The sequence below is a fragment of the Lactuca serriola genome, chromosome 4 (assembly GCF_051521515.1).
Source record: "Lactuca serriola cultivar US96UC23 chromosome 4, Lser_US96UC23_V15, whole genome shotgun sequence".
Lineage (NCBI taxonomy): Eukaryota > Viridiplantae > Streptophyta > Magnoliopsida > Asterales > Asteraceae > Lactuca > Lactuca serriola.
In genome coordinates, this window is record NC_136411.1 from 77071408 (window position 1) to 77095763 (window position 24356).

The 24356-nt window shown below is 33.8% G+C and overlaps 1 protein-coding gene across 1 annotated transcript; it reads right to left on the reverse strand.

The window, feature by feature from the left end:
• Positions 1-20160: 20160 nt before the first annotated feature.
• MEE62 (Leucine-rich repeat protein kinase family protein) lies at positions 20161-23724 on the reverse strand. The gene is made up of 2 exons (XM_079039261.1): positions 22059-23724; positions 20161-21055 (listed from the first exon to the last, which is right to left on the reverse strand). The coding sequence occupies exons 1-2, from the start codon at positions 23506-23508 to the stop codon at positions 20430-20432; spliced, it is 2076 nt and encodes a 691-aa protein (XP_078895387.1). The 5' UTR covers positions 23509-23724; the 3' UTR covers positions 20161-20429.
• Positions 23725-24356: the final 632 nt, after the last annotated feature.

Consider the following 24356-nt stretch of genomic DNA (forward strand, 5'->3'; position numbering starts at 1 on the left):
GTCGGATAAAAATCGATCGATCTAAAATTCGATTTCCGTGTTACATACTGCTATGCTAAATCTTAGAAAAATCATAACTTCTTCTAACGAAGTTAGATTTGGACGTTCTCTATATGCACACACTTGGTTTAACATATACTACGACTTTCATTTAGATCGCTAAGGCTAAAAGTTATTTTATTGCAAACTCACTTTTTCGTTTAGATGTTATATTTTGTTGCAAGCTCCTCTTTGGCTTTTAAAACCATTTCTCGTTCGCGTCTGGATAGCTCAGTTGTTGTAACGCCCGTAGATTCGGGCTAGTCAATTTAGAGACGATAAGCATCAAAAATGACTTTTTGATGGAAGATTATTTAGAAGGATTAATCTTAACTAAGTTATATATATGTTACAAGGATTCCGTACATATAAAGAACGCCGAAATCCGAGTTATAACGAAGAAATTATGACTTGTCGAAGTTTCGCGACAGAACCAACACGACACAGCGCGACGTAAATAGTGAATTTACGTTAGAGCAATATTTGACCTTAGCAATCTAAATGAAATTTGTAGAATACGTTAAACCACGAGCGTACATAAAAAGAACGTCTAAATCTGACTTCGTATGAGGAAGTTATGATTTTTCGAAGTTTCGGCTTAGCATTGTACAACCCGAAGTTCGAATATAAGATCGAACGATATTTAGCCGAAACAATCTAAATGAGAATTGAAGATCTCATCGATAGTAGTGCAATGGCGGAAAGACAGACGAAAACGGACGTCAGACAAAAGAGTTATGATTTTATAACTGAGTTGTAGAGCATAATCTCATATACACATGCATATAAAGAACGTAAAAAACGGAGCTCTTATGCGAAAGATATGAATTTCTGAAGTTCGGGGCACGAAATCCGACCCTGTGTCAGAACTCACGACGTGAACTCAGAAAAACGTCACCTGGACTCTGTCAGACCCCACTTGTGATAAAGCATGTAGTGGCGATCAATCCCCACGACGTGAGCATTAGAAGCTCACGACGTGAGTGCAGAAATTTCACCCTATAAACAGAAATCAAGGGTCAGCCGATTTTGGTTGCTCCTCCCTTACTCTCCCACTCCCGATACCCTCTCTAATCCCTATTTTACCCCCCGAAACCCTGGTATCATCCCGAGATCTGAAGAGAATCCCGAAGCCCGAAGATCCCGAGAAGAAAAAGAGTTTCTGAGCCGAAGCTCTGCCCGCGAGAAGCCTGGTGTTTGAAGATATTCTAGTTTCACCGAAGACTACTACTCTTAGAGCCGTAGTGCTGTCCGAGCATCGTCTAAACAAGTGAGTGCGTAGTTACTTTCTTCTACCGCATAGATATGAAGTACTTGCTATGAAATACGTGCTATGTGTTTATACGTTGTTTGTTTACTTGAGATGGTTGTTGAATGGATTTTTTATACAGATTTTTAAATGATTTAAACTATATATGTAATTTATATCTACAAATTTGTTGGGTAGAACATGGGTAGATGAAATAGTTGGTGTGTGAGGAAAGATTAGTTTGAGGATGAGACGAAAGATGATATAGATCATGAGATGAGGGTGATAGGTGATAAATGAGTGAAACCTTTACCTAAATGATGCACCCCGTCATTCAGCATAGTAGGGATGACAACCACAGACTATTCTAAATAGTCCAGTGGAACACTAGCAAGCTGGCAACTTGTACGTGTTGTGGACTTGATGTTCACCGGTGTACTCTAAAAATCTTGGCAGTTATAGATTTAGTGTCTCATAATAAAACGATGGTAGCTATGGATTTAGTACAGTGTAGATGAACCTTGGTGACTATGGAGTTAGCACCTGTTAAGTGAACCTTGGTGACTATGGAGTTAGCGCCTGTAAAGTGAACCTTGGTGACTATGGAGTTAGCGCCTATTAAGTGAACCTTGGTGACTATGGAGTTAGCGCCTATTAAGTGAACCTTGGTGACTATGGACTTAACGCCTGATAGCTATGGATTTAGTACCTGATTGATAAACTTTGGCAGCAATGGACTTCGTGCCAATTCCTTAGGTCAATCCTTAGGAACGAATGAATAAAGGATAGTTGATTCTTAGGGTAAAACCTTAAGAAATAAATAAGATAATGGGGATGGGTAATTGGGTTGATTGTTTGATGATTAAATATAATAATTATATTATTGTGGGTCGAAAACCCTATATGCTCACCAGGCTCCCAAGCCTGACCCACTCAGTTTTCTTTGCATTACAGACAATGGCACAAGAGTATAAGTTGGTGGACTTGACGAGAGATTTTGGATTATAGATCAGTAGTTATAAATAACTATTGTAAGGTCTATTTTATATTGTTTATGCTTTTGGTCTCTATCGGAACATGACATCCTAAGATTTTGTTATTTAATGAAAATACATTTCTTTAATGAAATACTTTGATAAATTCTTATCACATTTTGTTTTGGGGACAAATTCCGCAACTATTTTCTTTAAAAGATTACTCTGATTTATAAAACAAAGCATAAACAAATCGGTCTTTTCTAGCCGTAAAAATGGGGATGTCACAGTTGGTATCAGAGCATTAGTTTAAGCGAACTAGAAATTTGTAGGATTTCTAGACTTAAACTTAGAATGCTAAGCGATGATTGTGAGATGAGTGTCTACCATATTTTAAGACACGAGCACTAGTATATTTTTGGAAAGTTGCCTAAAATGCTTTTATATGCTAAATGTTATATGTTTGCCATATATGATATTATTTGTTCGGATCTATGGTCTGTTGCCGACCGGGTATCGAAACCTTATGTGTTTAGGATTCTAAGCATACGACTACGGTATTAGAACTAGCATGTAAACGTTTCGGAGTGATAAGGAGATTTATGATGGGTTTTGGTCCTAAGAACATCCTATGTGCTCATACAAACCCTAATGCTTGGATCTAGGTTTCTCTATTGTACATGCAAGTTATCCAAGACTATAAACACTAATTCTAGCATACAAGTAATCATATTAACATAAGAATGGGTTTAGATCATACCTTGATTGTTATGTAGCAATAACAATCTCAAATCCTTCTTCTATTGACTTTAGAAAGATTAGAGTCACAAATGTCACTCCTCTAATGGTTCACAAACACAAAAAGCAAGAGAATGAAGAGGAGAGAGGATGGAGGCTGCCCTAAAATGTGTGAAACCCTAGAAGGATGCTTAGCCACGTTTTTAGGTCATAAGGGATCTATATATAGTGAGGCTATTAAGGTTATCTAACAAGGAAACCCTAATTTGGATGCTTAAGCCCTAAACAACCCATGGATCCCTTTCCTTAAGGCCTTGGACGATTTCCTTATGGGTTTCCCCATAGAATTCGTCCATTCCTTAATACAAGGCAATCCATGGCCCAAATTGCAATTATCTTATAATTACAATTCCAGTCCCTTAAGTTTAATTAATCTCTTTTAGTCACAAAACTAATTACCAATTAATTACTGACTAATATTAATTAAACAATATGATTTCTCCTTTAATATATTATTCCCATAATATAATAAATCATATTTAATCATTTCTCTCCATAATTCATCCTATCAAGTTGCTTTGGTGAAGGCAACCCAAAAGGACCATGCACCATCGGGTCAAGTACATACCAAAATAGTTATGGACTTAGACACTAATCCAACAATTTATGTGTCTATCGTAAATAAAGCTTTCTTATCTTAAATTCTCGCCTGGTACATCGAACGTCTGCTTGGGTGTACAAAACGTTATGGTGAAGACTCGTAGAGAATTAAGTAAATGGAGGAAATGAAAGGCTTATGATAGTGAATGACACCTATCAGAAGATATCGTAAGAGTGGTGTCTTGCCTTTAGTTTATGTATGATAAAATAACGGAACATTTAGAGGAGTACGGTACGTCTGAAGTACACCTTCGATTGGAAGGATGATGGAACGATTGGCGTAATTCTTGAAGTTTTCCCATCATTTGGAATTTCCACCACCAACCGAGTTAAAGTAGAATTGATGAGTGAAGATGCACATGGAAAAAGTCCTAGTAGAGTATAGGAATTTTTGTATGATTAATTGGACACATTCGTATGTGTTAAATTGTTTTGTGATTTTAGGACTTGGGGACTACGAGACAATACTTAGGACTAGTATGAGTAGGTATGAATAGTAGTAGAGATCTATACTACTGGAAGCACAGGACTCACGCTTGGATCAGGGAAATTCACAAGGTTACCAAGAAGCTAGTAATTGGTCTCGTTTTATTCAAGTATGTCGTTACCATCGTTTTGGTAATGACTAATGAGATGATTTTATTTCGACCCTAGTGGTCATATCAAATTGAGTCCGACTACAATGAGTTGTTATGTGGTTCAGAGAACCAAGTTCGATGTAACATCTGACTCAAGACAGAAGATTGAAATCAATGCGATCAATAGCATCGCGCTCGTTGTTAGAGAAATTGGTAGCTAGAAATGCTACATACAAAAATGTGATTATATCACATTAGATTATGAAGGAAGGTATACTCCATTCTGGAATTTGACTCTAAGAAACCTGAGTCTAAGCGTTGCGTCATTCGATGAAAGGTCATTAAAGTACAACCCATCGGTCTGTTACAATAGATAAAGGAAAGTATTTGTCCTAAGAAGAAGAAGGAGTCCACAATAAGGACTTATTGTGTAACTTTAAAAGTTACGATTGAAAGTCCAACATAGTACGAATAGTAGATGCAAGATTTAGCATCACGGTTATTACTTTGGATGGAGAGATAATGTATGGAATCATTATACAAGTCCTATTTCGTTGATGATTTCGGGACGTAATCATCATAAGGGGGATATAATTGTAACGCCCGTAGATCTGGGTTAGTCAATTTAGAGACGATAAGCATCAAAAATGACTTTTTGATGGAAGATTATTTAAAAGGATTAATCTTAACTATGTTATAGTATATGTTATAAGGATTTCGTACATATAAATTGTAACGCCCCATTTTTGGTATGTAATTTAATTAAAGCATTTTCTTTTCTTAAGGGGTACTCGACGAGTCTGTAGCCCGACTCGTCGAGTAGAATCGGGATGATCACACCATTTATGTTGGCTACTCGGCGAGTCCATATGTTGGGACTAGGCGAGTCTGCGTGTCTGGATGAAGCCCTAATTTCAAGGGTTTGCACCATATTTAAACACATTTATGCGCCCTAAACCAGCCTCCATCACCCTTAGAGCATCCCTCACTAAACCCTAGCCTCCTTTTAAGCTTTTTGGAGCATTTCTCATCTTGTGAAGGATTTTTGGTGCATTTTGAAGTTAGAAGAAGAAGAGAGAGGAGAGGTTCCCAAGAGGAGCAAAAGAGATCTGAGTTTCTTGTGTCATTCCAGCCTCCATTAAGATATAAAGCTCGAATTTTGACTTGTCATCATGTAGATCTTCTTATAAGCTTGATAGTGTTGCTTTTGAGCCATTTTCTAGACATTGAGGTCGATTTATGGTGAGTTAAGATGAATGGGTTCAGATCTAAGCATTTTTGGACTCCTTGAGCTCAAGGTTGCCACTTTTATTAAGCTAAACACCCATTCCAAACCTAGATCTCCTCTTTTAGCTTCTTATTGGGCATTTTAGCTTATCTTGAGCATGCATGAACGTAAAGTTAGAAACTTTACGTGTGAAATCAGTCCTAGGAACCCAAATCTATGAATTGGATGCTTTGGAATCGAGAAAAATCGACTGTATAGAAATGGCATGCTTAGGACTCGGCGAGTGTTCTTCAGACTCGGCGAGTCGAGTCGCGAGTCCTAGGTTTTTCCCCGACTTGAGAGTTTAGGGTGAATCAGTGAGTTGAGTAAGGACTCATTGAGTTAAGACTCAGATCTGGAAGCAGTCGGACTCGACGAGCTGTTCATACGACTCGACGAGTCAAAGACTGGGTGTGTTCTTCTGTTGAAAGGGAACTCGACGAGTTGTCCATACAACTCGGCGAGTCGGATGAAGATCGGAATCGATGTTAGTATCGAAGAAGAACCCGTCGAGTCATTGCCAAGCTCGACGAGTAGAAGCGAGTAGAGGATTAGAATGGTTGATGGGGACTCGGCGAGTTGGCGGTCCAACTCGACGAGTCTGGTCAACTGAAAGTTGACTTTGAATTGGAAGTTGACTTGTTCTGGGGTAAATAGTCATTTTACCCTGAGATTAGTTATCAGTATTTGATTTAGTGTTTATGGGATTTGTAGCCGGGGAGTTTCGGAGCAGCAGTCAGGCAGTTTCAGATCTAGCATCTCGGCAGCCAGCGTTGCGAGGTGAGTCTTCCTTCCAGTAGGAACGGGTCTACGACCACAATGTCGGCCCATTCGTTTAGCAGTAGTTTCGGAATTCGGTCCGATACAGTAGTTCAAAGTGCTTGATGTGTTTCAGATTCAAGCATGTGTTTGTGTTATATGTTCTGGACTTCGGTCCGATGCAACATGCAATATATATGTTTATGTTAGTAGTTATGTTTATGCTATGCTATGTTCAGTCAGTTCCGGATTTCGGTCCGATGCAGAGGGCAAGGCCCTGGTTAGTTCCAGACTTCGGTCCAATGCAATTTCCGAATTTTGGTCTGATGCAGTGGGCAAGGACCAGTACGTGTTTTATATGTTATAAAATGGTATGTGGTAGTTTGGGGGAGCTTACTAAGCTTCGTGCTTAAAGTTTCAGTTTTGGTTTCAGGTACTTCTACTAGCAAAGGGAAGAGCTTGGGTTGATGGCATCGCACACAGCACGGCTTCAGTTTTATCTTAGGAGTTTTATTCAGATATTTTGATATGGTTGATATAGTTTTGTTTTGATAACAGTTATTGTGACCTTTGAGTTACTTATTCCATGGTTCTTATTATATATGACACTCTATGTTGTGATTTTTAGTAATATTAAAACAAAAATTTTGGGTTGTACTTTTGGGATGTTTCAAGTTGGTATCAGAGCCTTGGTTTGAGGGATTCGGACACAATTTCGGGTGTGTCTGAACTCAAACTAAGGAAATGGTAAAAGGTTTTCAAAAGAAGAACATTTTCAAAAAGAAATTTTTAAAAAGAAACCTAAAAAGAAAAAGAACCTTGAAAGGAGAAAAAGGGTGTGGTGCATGCAATCAGCCGAGCTCAAGTAAGTACTCCCAAATTACCATACAAGTTTATATTATGATTATCTATTTCAGTAGAACAACATGCTAGAATAGGATTAAGGATCTAGGAGGATGCCTTATGTGCCTGCTTTATATGCTTCAGCTTTGTATTGAGTAGACAATAGTAGGATAGCCTGTTAGGGTTATGCCTGATAGTATGAGCTTAGCACTGTATGCTAGTATAGTTTTTCATTATGAGGATAGATATGCTTGAGTAGTTTCCTGTATCTGAATGCTGCTTGCTTTGTGTTTTGTGGGACTCTGAGTGACGGGAGTTAGCCATTAGGTGAATACGTCACGTCACATGTGATCAGGGTCGAATAATCTCAGAGTGCTGGATTTGGACCTATTGCGCAACTCTCGTTTGAGTCTAACCGTTGTAGGGACGAGTCTTTTACTTGAAGGATTATACGAGTCTCATCAAATGTAATGGTATTCAGGTAATGACTAATTGGCATTACAAGGAGGCCTTCAGCAGCTGAGGATTGGTTTGGTTGATTCAGAGATTTCCCTAGGTCAAGCCTAGGATGAGAGTAACAGTAGCAGTAGTAGTGACTTGGTGGAATCGAGGCAGTTCTTGAGGAAAGTACGGATAGATGTGGAAGGTAGTATGGGCCCATACTACTGAAAGCAGAGCATCCGTACTTGAATCAAGGAAGGCAAAGGCGAAACCATGAAACTTGTAGTAATAGTGATCCCTCGAGATATATTAGTATTTATGACGTTTGTCGCTATATGTTTTAGAATGGTGGTTTTACACCCTAGACCAGCAGTCGGCAGTTCAGGTGCCGGTGAGGGATCAGGACCAGGCTCGGGAGCAATAGTGATTTTCCTAGAAAATCCCATATTTAAAGTTTCCTAGAAAATCCCATATTTTCTACTATAGAAGATGGTAGTTTAATTGTTCCAAAACTGTGATGCAATAGTGCTTTTCATGCCTAAAATAGTAGGTTTATGTATAAATCATTAAGGCATTTGAAAAACCCCGTAAATCAATGTGTTTTTAATACTTCATGCGAGTCTTATAACCATGCTATTTGACCAGGATGCCTATAACAACGTTCTTCAGGCGTTGGAAAGTTATGACATTTGTCACCCCAGGCCTGCCGACCTAGCTGTAACTAACAGCTTAGGTGCGGGATTGTCAATCCCGTATAGATCTATACACAAGTATCACGCTCCTCCTACAAGGGATTATGGTATATAATACATGACTTAAATGCATACTCGAAAGTACGTGAAATGTCTCACAAAACTTAGTATAAAACATATTTACATATGAAAATGTCCATTTGTTCGTGTATATGAAAGTATCTTTTTGATATAGTGTTTCTAGTATGTAAATGTTCATGATTTTCTCGTAAACTATACCTATTATAGTTTTTCAAAGTGTGTGTTTCGTTTGTATAGTAAACCCTAGTGTAATGCTCACTTGTTATGAAAAGTATAACATTTAAAGCGACATAAATGATCACATATACTTAAAGTATAAATAAAGTGTTTGATTCGTATATACATATATAAACATGTTTTATTTCCAAAAGACAAGATGTTATCGAGAATATATATTGCATACGAAAGTTCCTATGTAGTAGTTATGAATCACATATGATTCACTTGATAAAAGGAGTATATAGTGAAACTTTATGTTACCTACGATAATAATCGTGTGTTTACTTGTATCCCCCCCCCCCCTTAAAAGTGTATAAAAAGCATTGATAAAACATTTGAAAGTGTAGTTTATAAGGGTACGAACTCACTTGGTTGATTGAAGATAGTGAGATGAAAATTGAGCAGAACTTCGGCTTGTGAAAGTCGATTTTCTCGGGATTCTCGGGAATCTCAGGAATGCAAAACCTTCCTTCGGGACTTGTACGCGAATACCGGGGCTTCGGGAGGGTCTCGGGGGCTTAAAAGCAGAGTTTCAGCACAAGAGAAGAGAGAATTGAGCACTAGAACTCGAAACCATCGGTTTCTATTTATAGGCTGAGTTTTGGGGTCTCACGTCGTGAGGCTGAGTCAGCCTCGGATTTTGTGTCCCGAACTTGTAAAATCCATAACTTTTGCGTACAAGCTCCAATTTCAACGTTCTTTATATGCACGCGTAGGTGTGAAAAGGCTCTACAACTCTCGTTTAGACTTCATCGGCATATTTTGAATTTATTTTTATTATATCATTTTTAACGGGTCGGGACACGAAAAGTCCGTTAAAAATCCATAACTTCTTCATCCGCTGTCCGTTTTCATTAGACTTTTCACCGTAGCGCTACTATTGTTGGGACCTTCGATTCTCATTTAGGTTGTTTCGGCCAAAAGTCTATCGATCTCTATTGCGAGTTTTTAGCTGTCTACTGCTATATCCAGATTTTGGAAAAATCATAACTTCCCCATACGAAGTCAAATTTGGACGTTCTTTTTACGTACCTTTACAGTTTAATGATATCTACAACATTCATTTAGATACTTAAGGCTAAAAACTATTGTATTGAAACTTCGCGTTTTTCGTTTAATCGGTGTTGTCGGTTTTCTCGGAAATCTTAGAATGGTCATAACTTCTTCGTTATAACTCGGATTTTAGTGTTTTTAGTGTTTCTGTAAACCTTGACACAATATCGAACATAGTAGGTAACCCAATAGAGACTTTTGTACATTTTATTTTCAAATTTAATTTCATTATTTTAAAAGTGGTTACAATACTTGACTTTTTAGGTCATTACATAGAGTCGAAATATCGTGTTGTCACATCGTGCCATGTAGCCACTTATAGAGACTTCCACCTTGAGAAATGTGCATGGCCACCAACCATGGACATGTGATGCACTCAACACGCATAGAGCACCTTCTCATTAAGAGAGCATATTTGTCCAACTAGGAGCACTTTTAGATAGAGACAACGCCTTCAGGAGATGCCAACACATCCATAGGGCACCTTCACACTCCATTAGGCACATCCTCCAACCCTATCACTTCTCCTGTGCGCATTTTCGGCCTTGGCACAACTTTGGGCCCATCTTAAACCTTGGTGCACCTCTAGGGCGCATCATCAGTCTCGACACGCCATTATGGCGCATTTCAACTTTGGCATACCTTAAGGGAGCATCATATTTATGGACACAATCATCGATTACATCCGCAACACATCATGAGCACACTTTGATAAGCTAGACCACACTTTGGTCACATAGAGCACCTTTGATCACCTAGAGCACACTTTGGTTAACGTAGCACACCTTGATCACCTAAAGCACCTTTGCTCACCAAGAGCACACTTTGATCTCAAATGCTCAAGTCACATTTTAACAATATCAACCTTGACTTGAGTATTCTCAGAATGACTCTAGAAACCAAGAACTTCCTTTCTCTATTGCCAATTTACTTCGAATGGACTTAACACCTACATAATTCAACCATGTCCAAGCAAAGCTTGAACTTATCCATGGGCAATGACGTATTCAACGTGTCTTCTAAAGTCTGATGGGTTTTGAGAAGCTAAAAATGATTTTTTTTTAAAACAACAAATTTAAGCGGAAACGGAAGCAAACTTAAAAAATAAATATTATTTAGATCATTTTAACAACACCACCAAGGATCCATTTACATTATAAGAAAGATTATGACAACCATAGGGTGTTAAGAAGATAACATTTGAAGACTTTGATCCCACTTGGTTTTGGGCAGTTGATGAAGATGGCAAAAACTCAAGATAGAGTTTATCTATAATGTATTCACCAACAAATATAAGACATCATGAATGCTAGTTTAAACTAAAACGATACAAACTGTCATCATAATGATTACGAACTTAACTTTCAGAATTATAACAAACACGTTGTCTTTTTGCGGTCAATCAAATATCAACTAATTCTAACAATATCTTTCTTGTCCTACCACAAGTTTGTTAATCTCTGCATATCCATTACCAATCCACTTTCGTGTTTCTTTTAATTTTTTCTTAGTATCAACTATCAATTCTTCATCTTATTTCACCTTTGCTGAGAGACTGTTTGTACGTTCATTAAGTATATGATTCTTTTTCGAGTCTCTTCGGTTGACTTCTTCAGCTTGCGCAATCGCTTCGAATATATAATTGGACATCTTAGTTGGTAGTAGCTCACTCATGCCACCAAAAAACGGGTTAACAATTGAACAAATATAATAATCTTTTTATTTACAATGTCTAACACCATGTTCACGTAAATTCATTTATATTGAATAAGGGAATCTTTAAAATTAAAACATTAAGCACTATATATAGCATTTAAGTAAGGTGGTAAGTAGGATGTAAATATTTTTAATTTAAGTTATTAAGAAGGTGATAGGGTGAAAGATAAATATGCTTACTTAACTATCATTGTATTAGAAAAAAAGATAATGTTTTGACTATTTCTCAGAGGAGATCATCGATTGATCGTCATTTCATATGTGAAAGGGTCGAATAATTATCAATTACTAGAAGTCGTTATTTCTCATACTACATTTATGAAATTGATGGCTACATAGGAGATTTGACAACTTTTTAATTATTTATATGGAAATATATAATGTAAATAAAATTAGACATGTTTATTTTTTTTCTCTTTTAAAAAATACGACAAAGAATCCATCCTAAAACCTATCATGTGAAGATAATTCGCAAATCATTAGTAACATTTTGAATTTAAATTTGAACCCTATCATATGCATCATGTTCATGTGTATAAGTAAAGCATATCCAAGCTAATGTAATATGGTCTATCTCACTAAAACACTTTGTAACACCTAGTGTAATTATTAAAGTAGTTATTAATACAATTATTTATTTTACAAACAGAAAGAAACCTGTTTTAAAATATAATAAAATGTTAAATATTTATCATGAATTATTTATTTTACAAATAGACTCGTTAATCTTATTTATGTTAAGGTTTTAAATTTGAACTCTTTAAGGTTGAGGGGAGGAAAGCCTCATTAGCCCAACACCAACTAGAATTAGCTCGACACATCGAATCAGACTCAAGAGCCCATACCACTTGTCCACTTCTCATCTCGGTACTTAAAAGTTAAAAAGTGCCAAAGTAAAACTTGTTAAAAAAAAATTAAACATCTACTTTAATAAATGAAAGGTTTTTGTTGTCACATGTTATATTTCCATTCAATTTGTCAAATGTTATTTTATGATTATTTTCAATTAATTTTTTTTCCACATGTCATTTTATGAGTTTTTTATTTTAATAAATTTCACATAATATTTTAATGTAATAATTACAATAAATATAGTAATAAATGAATATTAATTTCATTAATAAACTTTCTTTTTTATTTCAAAATTTCCAAGTTAAAGCTCGTTAATTTATTTTGTTTATTTATTTAAATTTAAATGATAAAAAAAATCAATTTTAATAATTCATTATTTTTCTTTTTTTCTTATAAATCCAAAGTTCTTAAATATTGAAACATATATATATATATATATATATATATATATATATATATATATATAACCCATGTAATATATGGATCTTACATCTAATGTCTAATATCCACAAGAGAATTACATATATATATATATATATATATATATATATATATATATATATATATATATATATATATATATATATATATATATATATATATATCATAAAGAAGCCACAATTAAATATTTTAAGTCTATAAAGTTGAAAATTAATATATCTACTATAGTCTCTAGTATAAAAAACTATGCCATGTAATTAAATATAACTGATATTTTGTTAATTTTTTTTTAAAAAAAAGATCATATATCCATTCGTATGTTTATTTTTTAGAATGTACATATATTATATCCCCACTTTGTACTAAAATATTTAAATATGTATTATTTCTTTCTATATCTTAATACTGTATTATAATTATATAGTTAATATTTTATCGAACTATATAATACGGTCGAACTTGTTATCTGTTTGTCTTCTTTGTTGTAATTTTATTTAGCAAAATTGATTATATTTAAAAAATAGCTACAAGGCTTCCATTCGATAGTAATTTTTTTTAACTAAATCATTGGGAATGGGACCAAAAATATTTAATCACAAAATATAAAAAATACAAAGTAGTACAAGAACCACGACTCACCAAGTTGTAAGTTGTAAGTTTGCACCAAAGCAATTGTTGTAGAGTGAGTAAGTGACTCGTTGTTTGTGGCTGTCTGTGGCTCCATAAAATATAAGAATGGAAGGTTAACTTAATACATAAAACTACCGGGTATACCTCTCATGCCAAGCCCAAGGATGTGTTGCTCAGGCTTGTCTAAGGCCAATCTGTAGATATTTTTATGCATTGAAGGAAAAATTTAATAATGCCCTTATTTGTATAAAAATAGTACAAAACACAAAAATACCATCAATTAGGAACAGCAAAAGCAAAATGAAAAATGGCCACAATAATATATCAAAAGACAAAGTGTCATCTTGTATGTACACATGAATTCAACTTCTTATAGTAAGCATCTTTGTATGAAAGTAAACTATAACAAAGTTGTTGTCTTGTCGGTTGTCATTGCCAATGTTAAAGAATTTAGATTCGTTACACATTCAAAATTACCATCTTGTCACTGCCAATGTATGAAAGCAAACTAACAAAATTACCATCTTGTCACTATCTTTTTCTCATATTTCTGTAACTGAAAGTTCAAGTGAATTTTTTTTAGAGTACAAACAACATAAACTTTTTTTGTACAAGATACATGCCAATTGTTGTCATAGTTCTCTGCAGTTGAAAGTATGTGTGACTCCATCATTAGCCATCAAAATTTATAATCAAAATACAAAATACATACACTGGTAATAAAAAGTACCAACTATAATCCCAAAACCAAATCACCATATATGCTTTAAAAAAAAAACTTAAATACATTTACGGATTTGACTCCATCATAGAAAAGCACATGACCGGTTCTAATGATTTAAATATCTTCAAATGCTTAGAACGAGTCAGAAAAAAAAGTCTTATCATTATTATAAATTTTTTTTTATTTTTAAATAAATATATAATATAATAAAAAAATTAAACTCTATACAGCTGTCCACTTTCCCCTTCCACCCATAAAAAAAACACTATCTAATATTTCTACCACAAGACAAAAACTAAAGCATGAACTCATAAATTGAATCACTATATATGATTCAAAGAAACTCAACAAATACACTTACACCCCGTTCCCGAGCTCAACTTAAGAAGAGAAATGAAAAGAAATGAGTGGAAATGAGAAGAAAATAAAAGAAATTTGTGTTCCCGAGTTTCATTAAAGGAGAGAATTGGAAGGAAGTGGAGGGAAATGAGAGGATCACTTTCCCTCCTAACTTTCCTTCCGATTTGGGAGGATTTGGGAGGATTTGGAAAGAAAGAACAAAATGATTCATTTTTCTTTCACTTCTCTCAAACTCGGGAACACAAAAGAAAATTTTGTTTTCCTTTCCTTTCTCTTCTTTTCTCTCGTGACTTTCTTTTCTCTTCTCTTCTTTTCTTTTGTTAAACTCGGGAACGAGGCGTTACTGACGGTTATTTTAGTGTCTTGACATAAAACTCACCAAATGAGATCAAAATTCCAATCACTCTTACAAGATTAAAATTAATGTAATTATTAATTTCGGATTTGGGAATCCCCATTAACGTAATTGTTAATTTGGGATTAAGCAAGCTTGAATCGACATCCTCTTTCCACAAGCTCGGATTAAGAAAGTTTGATAATAAAGAGTTTATTCTGATGCACCGATGCCCAAGAATCAAAAATTACATTACAAGAATACAAGAAATATGAAATTTGTTGCCTTTAGTTTATACTTGAATGAATAATAAAATGCCTTTTTAATTACCAATTCACTGACATATCCAATAAATAATAATCGTGAAGCAACAAGCCTGATAGAATATCGACTCCTCATCTTCTTCTCTTAGGCGTTGAATTTTAATTTTGCCACTCACATTTTCGGTTTCACGAACGCCAATTCCCAGGCTTTAAAAACTGATGTGTCGTGGATAAATTTTGGGCCCAATTACATTATTACTCATAATAAGATTATGCCGCTCAACTGCTCAAGGTCGATGTTTTGGGCCGTGGATCAAGTCGCCCGACCTTTTGGACAGGCCCATGGTAGTGCTAATCACTAATGTACCATTTATTTGGATGCATGGATATTGCCCTTCTTTCGTATGGTTGGTCCATATATGATTTGGCGCTTTGCCACAACTCACAAAGCCGAACTCCTTCAAAAAAAAAAAAAAAAAAAAATTGTTGGAAACTTAAATGTTTTTTCCCCATAAATTAACTATGTAAATACCATAAATTGTATACAATTTTCATACAACTATTCTACGTTTTTATTCTCATAAACATATTACAAAACACTCGAAAGATGGAGCTTTTTTGGGTTCATCTTCATGAGATGTTTTTCAATACATTTGTTCAAGTGTTAGGCAACATGATCGATCAAGAAACGGAAAGTTTGAATGTCATCTGAAGGAACAAAGTTGTAATAAACAAAGATCGAGCATGTGCTAACGAACTTCTGGTAGTGATTACTTTGTTGATGATTGATTGAACGACCATAATTCATTCAAACAACGGTTCCATTTGAGCATACAAATATTTCTATGCATAGCCAACCATTTGGATACAAATTCTTTTAGTTGAGATAGGATTATAAATTAAACAAAATTTTACTACACTTTAAAATTATACACTTGCAATTCGGCGTTTAGCATTAAACATCACTACCGACGCACCGGATGAATATATGAAGATGTAGGAGATAATAGGACAAGAATGTTCATATTTGTTTTGTGAATATGTTATAGAGCTTTGCGGAAATATATATTTACAAGAAGTGATGTTGAACAATTATATGATGCACATAAAGCACACACACAATTTCCTAGGAATGTTTGGAAATATTGATTGTATTATGCATTTGGCATAAGAAAATTGTTTCAATGCATGACAAAATCAATTCACACGAGAGAGATGATAATGGAATCCTGTAATATTAGAAATAGTGGTGTCATATGATCTATGATTTTGTCATTCATACTTTTGTATGAAGGTTAAACAATGACAAATGTTCTTTAACGAGTAGTTGATATTCAACGATATTTCGTTGGGAAAAGAACCGATTTGTTGTGGACGGAAATCAATACATGCATAAGTATTACCTTGCCCATTGCTATAAACTCGTCTTAAACAATTGTGCTATTTGTATCTCCTATTTTTTATAAAATCAAAGTTTGAACTCATGTGATGATTTTTAGTAAAACGACTTGGTGACATTAAAATCATCAATCAATAACTTATAAACACCTAAAATAAATAAAAAATAAAAAATAATAACTCCATAAGATTAAAAAACTGAAAAACCAAGGAATTAATTCCTTTACATGATAGAAATCGGTTCACCTATACAACACTAAGGTGCTGTTTGTTTTTCTATAAAAACCTCTTCAAACCACTTATTGCTGCGCGACGCAGCACACGCGCAGCACTTTCCCTCTCGCAGCAGTTTGTTTTTTGGAAGACTTCAGACTACAAAACCTCTGCGCGTGTGCTGCGTGGTGCAACACTTGATTTGCCTCTTCTAACCTCTTCAACTTTCATTTTTTCTAAGTGTTTTAATAATAATTTTTATATAACTTTTTTTTTAGTTTTTTTTTTAAAACTTTGATTTTCTTAAATTTTTATTTACGGATGTGACACATATTATTTTTATAATTTCCACGATTTTTTAACATGATTTTTTTAATTTTTTTACCGTTTTATTAATTTTTCAATTTTAGTTGCATCTTTTTTAACGTGTGTAATTTTTTACGAACTTTGTAGACAATGTTTGCAATACTTTCTTAATTTTTTTTATTATTTTCTTTTTTAATGTTTTTTAAAAATAGTTTTTTTTTCTAGAATAAAACTATTAGCTTCTTTTACATTTTTTAAAGTTTTTTTAAGAAAAAAAGTTTTATATTTTTGTTTTTTTACATGTTCTTTTTATTATTATTTCAATGTTTTAAAACTAGAATTATTAAATTTCGGTGTTGAAAACTATTTTCAGTTTATAAAATTAGTTTATTTAAATTTCAGTTTACTGCAGCAGTCTGCAGATGCTAAAAACAAACATGCTTCTTATTATAGGCTGCAGCCATTTGTTCCACCTCTTCTGCTACAGAGGATTGCAGAGGTGGTCCGCAGATTTCATGAATTTTCGTTTCGAAAAAACAAACAGCACCTAAATGTCACCTGTTAATGTGAAATAATTGATTTTTTTTTCTATATAAAAGTTTTTATAAATAGATGAAATACTTCAATAAATATATGGATACATTTGACGGAGTCTGAAATATAAATAATATAGAGACACATACTATCTCTCACTCAATTATTGCAATTTATATCGTGAAAGAAGCAAATAATACAAAGCCAAATATGTAGTCATATGAAAATAAAAACAATGAGGAAAGACAAAAATAGGTGAAAATGGAGGTCGAGGTCAGGTCCAAAGTAGTTGGGGCTCAGCCACTCATTCGCCTGCTTTTGGTCTTCGTAATTGATTTGTTAACCCATAACACTTGTGTGTACGATATTAGATGTCCTAAATCAATACCATTGGCTTTGTTAGGATGATGTGTTACAAATTAATCGGTTATAATAAAATATTATGTTGTTAAATTAAACATTCAGTAGGATTAAATAACGTTAGCAATTTGACCATATGATTTGTTTTTCTTCTTCCTATATTTTTATATTTTATCAACAAAAAAGTTCTCTAAAAAAACACCTAACTTATTCAGTTATTTTAAAAATAGCTCATTAATTTTGAATTTGCAAAGTTTGCCATTTTTTATTTCAATAATTAAGAGGCATTTGGTTCTAATAATTGTTTTTGGAAAGAACAAAATATGTCAAGTGAGAGTTTGAAAAAATTAAAATATGTTATTCGTGGCCGATAGCGGACATATAATAGAATTAGTTTTTTTTTTTTTTTTTTTTTTTTTTTTTTTTTTTTTTTTTTTTTTTGGTATAGAAATTTGTCAAAGGAATTAAAAATATATTATGTTATATGATCAAAATTTTAAAATGACAAAAATACCATTTTTATTGTGATGGGGTTGTTTTTACAAGTGTGTGTTTTATCAAAATTTTTTTTACTAAAACTTACATTTTACTCTTTCAAACTCCTTCCAAATTAGTAAACAAACACATCGTAAATTCTTCATGGGTTTTGTGATTAATTATCGAATTTGAATTTTAGCATGTGATCACCATTACAAATGAATCATGATTGTTAATTATTTTAAGATATGTGGACAACTTTATTGGGTGTCTTTTGTTTTATGAAAGCAAGATAAGAAGAAGAATATTCGAAAGTGAAAATAAAAGTTAGAAAAGGAATAAAGATATCAAAATAAGCCTAAAAAGAAGAAACACAAAAGAATGGAAAAAAATAGTAATAATTATAATTAAAGGTTTTGGGTGATAAAAAACAATGGACAACAGTACAAACAATTAGTGGGATTTCCCTGCCTCACAAGTCACAACTTACCCACTTCTATTTGTCCACCTCTTTGAATTTATTCCATTTTTATTTTTAATTTCAAGATCGATCAAGTGTTTCATGACTTCATCTGTGTTACGATCGTTATAACTTAATCGACTGAGACTGCAGTTTTGACTATTGTCTCATTAAACGCACATGCTCTCACTATAAACAAACTTATTATTTTTTAAGAATTTAACAGTTTATTCAATGTCCAAATAGAATTTAAAAAGGAATGTTTGGATCAAGTATAACACGAAATAACTAGATAACTTGATAAGTCATTTTGCTAGTGTTCAACAAATTCTGCATATATGTGCATTAAGTAAAGTAAATTTACAAAAACTACTTATTTATGTAAATAAACAAAAAAAAAATAACTTTAAAAACTTTTTATTCTAAGTAAGTTAAAAAAAATTAACTTATAAAACTCATTATTTAAGTCAACAAGTAAAAAGAGCTTATCAAAAACTTTTTATTTAAGTTAATAAATATTTTAGATATTTTTCTATTTATAAACTAAAAATAATTTATTATTAATGTCAATTGTAAATAAATAAACACTTTAACTAAGCAATTTCAAACACCTCTAATCGTTTTAATCACCTGGTGTTTACGGTGCTATTTTTTACTTAATAAATTTGAATAAAATACATAGTTTAAGTTCTTCAATTATATACGAGTTTGTTTCTAGCTTAAATACATATATAACGATTTATAAAGAAACTAAAGAATATAGTTTTTCTTATTCAACATACCTTTTTAAAAATTTGTACTCCATCAATATTTTGAATTTGTAAGAGGCTATTTGTTAACATGTAAATGGTATCATTTAGAGATTGTCTACTAATTAATCAACATTCAGGGTGTTTGGTACAACCTTTAAACGAATTAAGAGTCTCAGATTCACCTTCAAAGTCTAAACAGATAAACAACTTAACCATTAAAATAAAATGGTGAAATTGAATGAAATCATTTAGAAGTGACCTATGAATCAGGCGACATTGAGATTTTTGATATAACATCTGAACAAATTCAACCTTTAAATAGTTAAACAACATTGCAATCTCTAGACATCTAACCAATATTTACCAAACAACCCAAAATATGCCATTATATTTTCAACATTATATATTATTTTATATAGACAACAATTCATTTCGACAACACTATTATGTCTAATTTATTTCATTTACATGTTTTCTTAGATAACGCGTTATCATCATAGACAAAATTCTAAAACATCAGTTGTATTATTGTTTTCCCAATAACCATATGTAGCTTTTTTTTTGTGTGTAAGTTTTATTTGTGGTTGAATGATAGAGTGTTACTATTCATATACAGATTTGACAAAAAATAATATGTATCTAGTAAAAATAAATATTAAAATGTTCACCAATCAATTGGTCACATGGTTGTCACGTGACTTTCCTAATGAAGATGCACATTGCATCAGCCACTTATACCTTATGCAATTTTCATGATAAACTTACCATAAATGGAAGTTGGACTTTTCTTCAATTCCAAATATGTACGCATTTGAAAGCAACCAACCATGCAACCACTCTCTCCAGTCAATCAACAAAACTACAAACCAAAACCACTTCTCAAACTAAAAAACCCAAATCCAGGAAAGCGTACAACTTTACATGCAGGATATACAACCCCTAACAAAACAAATTTCCTGGATTTAGCAATCATAGCTCTGGATTCCGATCGACGGCGACAAAACACAAAAAGTCCGTCAGTTTAACTCCGCCGTGATGGGAGTAATGTCTTTAAGCATCCCAAGAACCTGCTGCATCGTGGGTCTTTTCCCAGGCGTCTCCGCCGTGCACAGGTACCCAACACGGAGGCACTCCACCATCTCACTCACTGAGTTATCCCCGAGTCGCAGCCTCGAGTCCAATGCATCCACCCCTCGTCCTTCCCTTACCAACTTCCTCGCTTTCACCACCGTTTCTTCCGACCCCGTTTGACCGGTCAACAGCTCGATCAACACAACGCCGAAACTGAACACGTCGGAATCGGTGGTCTGTGCATGGACTCGGTCATGGTCATGACTCAGTCCGATGCCGGCGATTCGGGGATCGAGATAATCTGATAGGAGGATGTTGGAAGGAACGAGGTGGCCATGCACCACCGGTGTGGATTGAGCATGGTGGAGATAGGCTAGGCCACGGGCTATTCCAATGGCTATATTGTGACGTGTACGCCACTCCATTTTTTCCGGCGATGATGAGTCGACGGGATACTCCCACGTATCGGTGCTCCAGTCTTCCACGTCAGTTTTGCCGGTTGGGAGCTCTTGTAGCCACCGGTGGAGATCGCCGTTGGCCATGAACTCGTATAACACCAGCTTTTCCTTTCCTATCATTTGCAAAATAACATTATTCAATATTTTATGTAACTCCAAAATTTAAATAAAATGGTGTGATTTCAAATTTTGGAAAACTTAAATGTGAATTTTTTTTTTGGATTGAATCCATAATAAATGTTGAATAAGTGCAATAAATACTAAACACCCAACAAACGTACTCAATGATCTTTGAAATAACACTGCACTTTAAATACAAAAGAATAACTATTTAATAAATATCCCTACAAATATCATACAAAGTAGTTGAAATCCATTTTATTTCATAAATGATTTCACCCTTTCTATACTACTTCACATGTCTTGTAGCAATTTCGGGAAGTATGTTATCAGTGTTGCATGTTGCATACCTTTTTGCTTAAACATTTGTATTATATATATAATGCATAACTTCTTTTAAACCATCTTTAACAAGTGGGTATATATATATATATATATATATATATATATATATATATATATATATATATATATATATATATATATATATATATATATATATATATTATAATGATGGTTTTTTGGAGTACTTGTATTCAAAATTTGTGCTTTTTTGTAAATTTTCTGACCAACTTTTCATCTCTGGCCTTTACTGCCCATATCTTCTAGCCTTCACATGTTCAGATTTGACTTTCTACAAATATGGTCAAAATTGAAATACGTGGTAATTTCTTTTAATCAAGTACACTACTACTAGACAACTCAATCACGAAAGCCTACTAGTAACAACCAATAGGGGGCAAATTAGCCATTTAGGACCTCAGAATGCCCATTACTCATTGACAAAAGTTAATATTAACACGAGTTGATATGATAAGTTATAAATATTTGTTTCATGAAAGCGACTTAACAAAAAAATAGTCAGAAAATGTGCGTTCAAGTCGATGTTGTTTTAGCTTTTGGACTTGGTGTTGGCTCATTGTATTGTAGCGTAATAAGATTGTAGTCGTGAATTTCGCAAAAATGGAAAAGTAAATGTGAAAAGACGAAACTAACCTGCAATGCAGTAACCAGAAATGGGTAACAAATTAGGATGCTTGAGCTTTGAGAGGTTTTCAAACATAGATACAGCATCATCATGACTCATCCCTCGAGCATTCTCCAACACCTTCACTGCCACGTGGATCTCACCTGGCAATACGGCTCGATACACGGGCCCACACCTGCCTTCTGCCAGCAAGGACTCTTTCCCAAACTGTGACGTGGCAGCCATCAGGTCCTTGAAAGTAAAACTCATCAATGGCTTCTCAAACATCACCACCGCCGCTGACGACGGTTCCCGGACGTCAACCACCCATGACGAACCGGACTCCGTTTCAAATGAAAACGGACCGGATTTTTCGATCTTGAATGGTTGGTGTTGGTGAACCGGTTTGGAGATTGCCCATTTGTTTCTTTTTGCCATCTTTCTCTTCTTAAATATGCAATATATGCATACACCCATCGCTAATAATACTAAAAATGATACCGAAGATATGATTATGATCCAAATTAACCTCTTTTCCGAACTGGGTTTTTTGTATTCCTTCACGGAATTTGGATCTTTGGGGTTACTATGCGCTGAAAGAATCTGGTGTGGCTTCACATGTGATTCTTTTGGATGATGAACAGAAACAGGAACAGTAGCAGTATGATTCACGGAAGTGTTTGAAAATTTGAACAACATTCCAGAGTTAATGAAAGAAGAATTTCCATATCGTCGAACTTTATCATAAGGCAATACACCAGAGAAATTATTGAACGAGATGTTCAAGAAATTGATGTTCGAAAGTGGAGGGAAATCATCGGGAAATGTGCCACTCATATGATTGTTTGCAACATCCAAGAACTCTAATGAGGTCAGATTCGAGATGGGTTTTAAATCACCTGAGATATTACAGCTCGAAAGATCAAGATGTTGGAGTTTCTTGACAGAATTTAAACCAAAAGGTAAAACCTTTAAGTTATTATAAGACATATCAAGAACCGATAGGTTTGAGAAATTGGACAGATGAGCTAAGTTAGTGAACCTGTTAAAAGAAAGATTCAGAACTTGAATCGAACTCAAACCCGACCCGGATTCAAACCCGATTGTACCTCCAAGCTTGTTCTTCGACAGATTTACTTCAACTAAATTTGGAATCGACCAAAACCATGATGGTATATAACCTTTAAGAGAGTTGTTCGAAAGGTTAATGGTGTGGATGTGAGTTAAGTTCTTGAGGAACTTCCATGAAAGAGCTCCAGTAAGGTTTCTTGACGACAGATTAATCTCCGAGATTTGCGAGTTTGAGCAGACTAACCATGAAGAATTGAAATTGTAAACAGACATGAAGGCCTTCGAGATGATAACATGGTCTGTGTTGTTGCAATTTGCTGATTCTGATAACATAAAGAACGTCGAAAGAACCAGTGTTGTAACGAAACATGAAAAAAGATTCATATTCTTCGTGGGTCTTTGCAGCATTAGATGCTTGATCTTGTTGTTACTGTTGCTTTCATGGAGTTTAAGGGGTTTTTTTTGAAGCTGATAGAGGAGTAGATATGGTGGAGTTAGAAAGAGATAGAGGGAAGTGGAGTTGAAATGGTGGAAGAAGGTTTGGTTTTGTGAAGAAGAGTCATAAATTGAATAAAATAATATTAAAATAGTTTGTCACTTGGGATTTGATAAGCGTAACTCAAACATAAGGATACAAAACAAAGGCATTATGTGATTGTAATATGTCATAGTTATTCTATTTATTCATTATCAAATACATTTACATGTATTTTTTAGATTATTATATTATAAAGTATCTTATATTGATAAGATTTCGTTCTAGGCTTGCAATTGGTACTTCAAAATGTAGATTTTTTTACCCAACTCTGTAAATTGTGTTATTATATTATTATATTTTGTTATGAAATTATTTATAGTTATATATTAGAATATTAATTTACTATATTTCTTGAATGTTTATTCTAGTGATTAGCATGTGATAATTCATATTTAATTGTGCATCGTTTAAGGAGACGTATATTCTTTTGATATTAATATTAATCTATGATAATTTCACAATACAACTTTGGTTGTTAATTTTTTTTTGTTAAATTGTATGTTTTATTTTAATTTTTTCGTTTGGAAAGATAATAACAATATATTGTAAATTTTCATTATTGTTAGATTATAAATAGCATATATAGAATTGTGTAACTTATAAATGCAGTGAAAAATAGATCATACATCTTATTTTATTATTTAAATATCACATTATTATAGTGTTGATACTTTGATATGTATTACAGATTATAACATTAGACATCCTAATATTGAAG